Source organism: Crocodylus porosus, unplaced genomic scaffold, assembly GCF_001723895.1.
Source record: "Crocodylus porosus isolate Cpor-Errol unplaced genomic scaffold, CroPor_comp1, whole genome shotgun sequence".
NCBI classification, from domain to species: domain Eukaryota; kingdom Metazoa; phylum Chordata; order Crocodylia; family Crocodylidae; genus Crocodylus; species Crocodylus porosus.
The window spans coordinates 111,777,913-111,786,246 of NW_017728943.1; the positions used below are offsets into that span (position 1 = coordinate 111,777,913).

Sequence of the window (8,334 nt, forward strand, 5' to 3'; positions counted from 1 at the left end):
CTGTGATCCTATGACCCCAGCTGACTTCCTGCCCTTTGGGCAGGGGGCTGGACTCGATGATCTCCCGAGGTCCCTTCCAGCCCTAACACATGGGGTGAACACATGGGGCTCATTTGCAGGCTGGATTGGACCCTGCAATGCCCCTGTATGCTGCCTCTGCCTGGCCCTGTGGGCTGCAATTCAGCCCCAGGGCCCTACACTGCCCCCACCTTGCACCACATGCCAGGATCAATCGAGTGAGCAGGATCACTGCCTTCAGGGCTCCCCATGGACCCATGGAGGTCAGTCAGTTTTTCTACATCCCCTTAGGCCCTGCTCGCATAACTTGCTGATTTGCCAGCTGGACCAAAAATAACAGCCCCAAACTTCCTATGTGAAATTATTTACTTTTCTATTATTTTACCCTTATTTCCACTGCTGCTTCCAATTGCAAATAAAGAAAGAAAGGAGAGTTCCAGGAACTCCTTCCAGTCATGTGCAGAAGGAGAGGAAAAGAGCAGTTATAAAAAATTAAACACAGTTGTCCATCTCCTCAGCTGCTGTAAATGGCCCTTGTTCCTTTGAAATAAATGGAGCTGTGTTGATTTCCCCCAAAGACCTAAAAGAAATCAGCCTAAGAACTTAGTGTGGAGCTTGTCTCCTAGCACTCCACCAGTTCCCCAGTCTGTTCTCATCAGTCTTCTACTACCATAAAAAATCTTACCAGCCTACAGGAAATAAGAAGAGATATCACTGTTTTAATCATATTAATTATATTTATATACACACACACACACATATATATATACACACATGCACACACATATACATATGTGTATATGTGTATATATATTATGTGTGCGTGTGTGTATATATATAATAAATATATATATATATATAGTATGTGTGTATATAAGGTGTTGTGAACTGGACCTCACTGTATCACAAAGTATGCTGCAGCTCATGAAAGCTTATAGTGTATACATCTCTAATTTAGTTAGTCTGTAAGGTGCAAATCTCCCCTGCCTTCTGCTTTAGCATCTGAGCCAAGCAGTACTATGCTGAGGACAGGCTTTGTGGGGTTTTTTCCACGCTGTAGAACAAGCCCTTCTCAAATAGTACATGAAACAGAATGGCCATTCTCCTTCTGTCTCAGCTCAGCTTTGACAGTCGTGTTAGTGGCAGCCGTAAGATGCTGTAAAAGTTGTAGAGTAAACATAAGCGAATTGGCTGCAGATGTCTTTGAGAAAGCTGTTTGGGTTTTCTGAGACAACTGACACATAAAAGACAGCAAGGATTTATTTAGAGCAGGTGCAGTAAGAAAATGTATTCTGATGCTGACTTGTCCATCTTAGACCTCACATGTGCGTAAAGAACGGTTTCCAAGCCTTCAGACTGCATCACCTTCCCATAAGGAAGTGCTGCTGATAGGACACATTGGGATTACTTCCATGTGCTAAACTTCTGCCAAAAAAGGCTGCTATCAAAACCAGGGCACTGCAGCTCTGCTCTTAGCAGCAGGCAGACCTGTGTTTTCCTCGCTCTGATCTACCATTAGGGGTAATCAAATCTGCAATGTTGATTGCAGTCCACTAATACACCACTAAGAGGCACCATTGCCAACAACCTGAAGGTAACATTACCCTCACTTCAGAAAAATCATAGCAGTGGTTAGCTTGCATAGGGAGCTAAATTTTCCACAGGCAGGATTTAAGTGCACAATGCCTATTAATACCAGTGGAAATGTCAGTGGTGTTTCTTTCTGACTCTGCACCATTGTAAGGAGCTGCTGAATCAGGACAGGCTTCAGCAGGCTGACCAGCCCTGTTCGTTGGCCTATTCCTTCCATTTTGCAGAACTGGTATCCCCTACTGTGCTTCCCTTCCCGAGTGAGATGCTGCCGCACTCCGGATGTTGCTGTAATGGAACTTCTGCCACCAGCGCTGTCCTTCATCATTTATGATGCCAGCATATGACACAAATTGACTTTAGCTAAGTACTTGGACTTCCTCTACTTCCCTTTCCAAGATAAGCCATTTTATTCTGGTCACATCACTTATCCAAGCTGCTTCTGTTTCTAGGTTAGTAAGAAGCTGGAAGAATTCACTGAAATTAAGTAGCAGGCTATTTGGCTTTCTTGTTCTGGTACCTCTCCTGTTTGATTTCACTGAGAAGTTGTACATTGGCTTAAACATGGAATCACATTAATCTTGCTGGAATCAGGGTGGGGTTTTAAACATAATGCCAAATTGATTTCAGTGCCTTTGCTGATACCCGCACCCGTAAATCATGCCGTCATCCTGATCCCTACCATGTTTTGTTTTATTGTAAATTCAGGATCAGGAAGTGGAACTATACTGAGAGCAAACAGAGCTTATAAGGTAACTGCCTGACTTGAAGTATCCATGTGGAAAAAACACAGCCAAAAGTTGTATTGCTTATCACTAAACCCTGATTTCTGAAGTAGGTAATCACATGTATAAAGTGTTGATCATACAATGGATTCTACCCTTCTCCTTCCCCAGATACTGATCCAGGAGAAAACTGGTAGACTAGCCCAGTTCCAGGCACCTACCGTTGGTATCCCATAACAACTCCAGTAATAACAGAGTGAACAGCGGGCACTTCCACTGTTACTCTTGCACAAGTTATGGAAGGGGGATGAAGAGGGTAGCTCATCAAATCCAACTTTGACTTTTACCCAAGAGCTACCACAGCTAATGCCACCTATGAAACTATTTCAACCCAGATTGAAAACTTACATAGATGTAAGAGTAATGGGCACATTAAAAAAACAAAAACAAAAAACATGCCCCCACCCCATCAAAAATAGCCAAACCCAGGAGCTTCCCAGGTCCCTTTACATTGTTGCAGCAATGCTAAGGAACCAGAGCAATATTTAGACTCCAGCCTCATGTAATTCCTTCGTTCATTCACTACAGTATCCTACAAGACAAGAATCTCCAGCTCGCATCTTATTTTCATCTGTCTGGTAACCAGGTGCCGGACAACATCTACTGAGACTGGTACCTCGCCATGAGGAGCTGGTTGTGGACCTCTATGAGCTGATAAACTATGCTGGAAGGAATGCTAATTCTAGCAGGGACACCCATACTGGTTCAGTTAATGCTTGGACATCAGACAAAAACAGCCCTAAGTTGAATGCAACATTTCAGGTGTGATTTCATCAGTGCTTGAGAGAGAGGGAACACTGCAGGCCTGCTCTGCGAATTTATCCCTTTGCAAAGTAGCTGAAGTCTTTGGTGTTTATTCTCCTCTGATGCACTGCCTAATTCACTAATATAAGACCTGGATGTCTCTTCAGCTGCGCTGCTTTCTAGTTTCTCTCTCCTACTAAACATCTGTTCTTCAGATTACTATGTAAATCATCCTTTTGATTTAGTCTCTAGTCATTTTGTCTGCTAATGCAATCAAATACGAAGTTATGGGGGGTCTTAAAGTAAAAAAAATAGTTCATCCATATGAAATGAAGCATCTATAAATAGGCACACTAGAAAAGGGGTAGCTGTTTCAGTGATCACATGAAATGGGATGCTGTTATACCTGACCTAGTTTCTCACCTAAATTTTATGGAAGCCCTGACTTAATGAGGGAACACTGCACAGCTTGTATTTAACTTGTTCATGCTGGGGATAATAACATATTAGCAATACACAGCTCTTATCCAGCTCCTTTCATTAATGGACCTCAACGCACTTTGCAAAGGGGGTCAGTATTGTTACCCCCATCTTAAGGAGAAAATGAGACAGACAGAGGGGAAGTGACTCACTAACGGGCCAGTGGCAGAACCAAGAAGAGGAGCTGATTCTCCTGAGCCCCTGCCCTGTAATTTATCCAGCCTTACCAATTTTTTGGTAAGTAATTCAGTCTGATAAGAAGTCACATTAGATCCAGGTCAAAGTACAGGGATTGTACTCTTGACTTGATCCGAGGTAGGAGGCTCTCTTTCCGTGCTGATGCTGCTGTATAGCCAGCAGGGAAAGGAGAGGAACACTTTTAAATCGCTCATGATTTTATGTCACTCTCTGGGCTGATTCAGTGGCTTTCTTCTTTTATAGCAGAATATATTCAGAAGCCTAGCAAAAGTTACTGGCAGCAAAGAGGGCAGTCAGGTGCTCAACTCTGGTTTGCTTAGAACAGGACTTGGAACATGGTATTAGACCAGGGGCAGGCAAGTATTTTGGGCAGAGGGCCATTTACTGAGTTTCAGCAAGCCATTGAGGGCCTCATGACAGGCCGCTCAGGGCAGATTAATATTAATTTTCTAAATTTTTTAGGGGCCCCGCGGGCTGGATACAATGACCTGGCAGGCTGCATCTTGCTCACCCCTGTGTTAGGTGAACAAGGCTCTCGTGGCCACTGCCCTTTGTCCTCTGCATCTAATCTGAGTGTCTCCATCTTATTCCATCCTCTCTTCTGACTTCATGTAAGGAATTGGGAGGGCTACAGTGACCAAAATCATAGCCCAGTTTTGATTTAGCTGGTTTCAGCTGCTCAATCGTAAGTATAAGGAGCATCTCCCTTCCAAGCACGCTGGCTCCTCATGAACTCAAGAGAAACTGAACATGCAGCTGAATGTATTGCTGCCTGAGGATGTTTGCCAAAGACCTTCACCTCCTACATCTGCCTCTGAATTACAAGTTTCATTTTCTCTAAGCAAGAGCCAAGAAGCAACTCTTTTTTTTTATCATTGGCTGGTGGAAAATGATAATGGCTCCAATTGATACAATTTGATCTTTCACCGACTGCAATAAATGGACTCTGAGCAGCTCTCTGCCTTGCCAGTTTGCTTACTCACTATGAGCAGTCATCAATTTGAATGGCTGACTAAAGACTGGACAAAGGGAAAAAAATCTTTCCCAATTACTAATGTTCATTTTTAAAAAATAATGTTAGGGGAACACTAGTGCTCTTGACAAATTTAGAATCAAAAGCTGTGGGATCTCAATGATGCCTTTAGGAGAAGTACAATACCTGCCACAGTACAAGCTTCCTACACTGGGCTGGGCTGCTGTCTACTGGCAGATAAATACAGTTCATGTTCCCTGACCATTCTGTCCATTGCCAAGGTTGCAAATACAGCTACTCAATGCAAACTGTGCTCAGTGCTTTCCAACTCATTTAATCATGCCTCCAGCCTTCAGGTTATGCTACTTTTCCATCACTTCTAACCTGAACAAGCTTTCAGTTATAACCTCAAGATAAATTCTCCATATCCCACTACAAATCCCAAGGCAGTCCAGTTGCTTTTACCTTTCCATGAACATAAACAATCTGGAGCACTGATGTTTCATGAAGACATCTGTAATAAATTGGGTTGCAGCTGTGAACTCTTTGGGCTGCTGCCTTTTGCCTGTGTTTGTATAACGCCTAGCACAATATGCCCCAGTTGATGGCTGGGGCTGGCAGGTTAATGGGCACATGGATCGCTTGGTTGCTTTGATCCTTTATGCAGCACCTCATAACTATATCGCATGCCTTTAAGATACTTTTGTGCTGATGTTTTTAGGCACCACAGCTCTGACTTTCATTTCTCTGCAAAACTTTACATGCATCTTTGCTGCTAGGTCTACAAATCAGAGCCAGACTGTGGCACACCACTTATATGATTAAAGATTATTGCTGAGGTCTAGCAAAGCTTCTTGATTGACCATTTTCAGCCCAGTACAGCAGTGATTCTCAACCAGGGTGTTGTGGCACACTAGAGTGTTGCAAGATCCTTTGAATGGTGTCGTGAGGTGTGAGGAGATAAGTAGATAATCTCAGGTTCATGCTCATCCCTGCCTGGCCATTCCTCCACCCCAGCTGCCTGACCCCTCTGCAAGGAGGTAAGCACTATAATAAATACTTTAGTTTTTTAAATGGAGTGCTGTTTAATTCACAAACGTTACAGAGCAGTGTCTCAAATCTAATGAAGGGTGCGTTAAGTCTAAAAAGTTGCTGCAATAGAGAATCACTGTATTTGGCAGTATTTACCGCAAATGCTAGGTACAGATATTCATAAAGCCTGAGGGGAAATCAATCTAAGTTACTTAGTTTTCTGTAAGTGGTATAGTTTAAATCAGTAGCGAACAGCACACACATTCACCCTTTGGTGGGGGAGGGGTGGGAAATCTTAGACTGGGTTCTGCCAGCCTATGTGTGCCAAACTTCTTTTCTGTTATAGGTATAGACTGGTTTCCAATTGCTTATACTGGTAAAAGGGTAATGTCTGTACCGGGTCAAAGGGTGCAACAGGCAGGTTGTAGGAAATAATTGGCATCTCTGATTTCACAGATAAGCAACTGCTGGCAAAAGCTGACTTTTTAATTGCTAACTGCTGTAATTCAATTCTTCAGTCAGGGACAGGAACCCGTGAAGGTGGTTAGCAACTAACTCATCGCTAGCCAGTTTAAATGCTTTACTCTGTGAAACAGTATGTAATGTATGGATGAATGCTGAGATCTACAGCTCGTGGGTCAGCCTAGCTCCACAGTAGTCTATTGAGCTAAACTGATTTGTACCAGCTACACATCTGGCCCTATGTGACCACTATCAATTCTTAGCTGGGGTGGCATTACTCTTCATTTAGTTTAGTCCAGCATTACAACAGGAACTATACAACATCCCCCAGTTTACCTGCTTCAGGAACCCAGTACAAATGACCAATAAACTCCTTTTCAGATTAGCTCCCCTCTTCCTAAAAGTCTGGCTTGATCACATTCAATCTCCTGCATCATTTGTAACTTGGAGAGGAGCAGTGGGGCAGGTGGGGAGAGTGCTCAAATAATTCTATAATGTATTTCTATCATAACAGCCATAGCTTTCTATTAATAGCCCTGCGCCCACTCTGAAAATACAGATCAGAAAATTTTGATTGTCCTTACCTCGCTTATGATGGATGAATGGGGTTGTCTGTACACCCAGCCCTTCTGGCATGTGGTAAGTGGCACACTGCCCAAGCTGTGATTGGTAAAGTGGGCCAGTGGGTCGGCACAGCTCACGGAGATGTTGTTCCAGTCAATGTCAAATCTCTCACATTGCCCATTGGAAGACCTGTTCACCAGATTCAGAGATGGAACAGTTAAGTTCTTTTCCTCTTCAAGGGTCCATCCACATTTCCTGCTCAAGTCTGCTGCACCGGGGATCCTGCACCAATACGACTCTGGAGTGTGCCCAAGAAATACCACTCCAACAAATAGAAAAGAAAAAGTTACGCCTGTCAGGCAAAGGAGGAAAAAGACCCTCTTTTGGAACATTCCAAATTCCCCAGCTTCTTTTAACACCTCATCAAAAGACGGCATTGTGTGCAGTAGTTTTTTAACCCGGAGAGATCCAAGAGATGTCAAAGCTAGCTTTCAAACTTTGCAACTGCTGCCAGTACTTCCTACAAACGTAGCTACCTAGAGTCTCTCACTCACTCGCTCTCTCACTTTCTCTTTCCTCATACACACAGGAAATCAGAGTAGCATAAGCCACTCTGAAACAGAGCAAAGTTACACACACACATGCACATGCACATGCACACACACACACACACACACAGTTATGCTATGTCAAGTGGCTTGAGACTTACACACAGCAGTTACAAGAGCAATTTGAAGTGATCAAACACACTGTAAGAAAGAAGGGGCGTGCGTGCGTTTGCTATCTATCCAGAATGTTATGCAGATTATGTAATAAGAACAGTTAACCCTCTATGGACGGACAAGTGACAAATGTCAGGTCAGCAGGCAGGGGAATGCTGTTCCTGCCCGTATCAATGGAGCCCATTTTATAGTGTTTTAAAAAAAAAAAAACACACAACAGAGAAGAAATTGTTCCAAAAGTAGAAGTGAGCGTTTCTGTTGGCATTCTGTATGGCAGGGACAGAACAGCTTCCGAAGACAGCTATAAAGTTGCTCTTTCAGCAAACTGAAGTTACAGCTGCAGTAATTAGTAATCTGAAGTACTGCGTCACCATCTCTGCAGCTGGAACTGACCATCCCTTCAAGAGGATAATTGAAGGGAGGTGCTCACATACAGTATTCTCTAAATGCAGGGTTTTTTAAAAATAAAGGTCTAGCTGTGGATCTACCTGTCTTCGAAGGTTTTTATAGAGCCTTGCTCATCTGAGCATCAGAGCTGCTTCCCAAAGGTTTAAACAACAATCCCTCCTCTCTTCATTTTATCTAAAGGAAATGTAATTATTTTTATGACTAACTTGGTGGGGGGTTTCAAGGTGGAGGACTGCAGGAAACAAGGGATCAGGGGCTTGGATTTTGTGTGCACATGTACAGCACTTCTTGAGGGAAAGTCTAAGCCAGTGAAACATGGTCTGCATTTAATTTTGCAAATGGTGAGGTTTGTGCTCAT

At 43.3% G+C, this 8,334-nt stretch overlaps 1 protein-coding gene across 1 annotated transcript in view; it reads right to left on the reverse strand.

Annotated features, from left to right (window-relative positions):
* Positions 1-7,545, reverse strand: part of SLC22A3 (solute carrier family 22 member 3) — a 49,892-nt gene extending 42,347 nt beyond the window's left edge. Inside the window, exon 1 of the mRNA XM_019549999.1 lies at positions 6,867-7,545. Within this exon, the coding sequence (XP_019405544.1) occupies positions 6,867-7,283 (417 nt within the window). The 5' untranslated portion in view covers positions 7,284-7,545. The remainder of the gene's footprint in view (positions 1-6,866) is intronic.
* Positions 7,546-8,334: the final 789 nt, after the last annotated feature.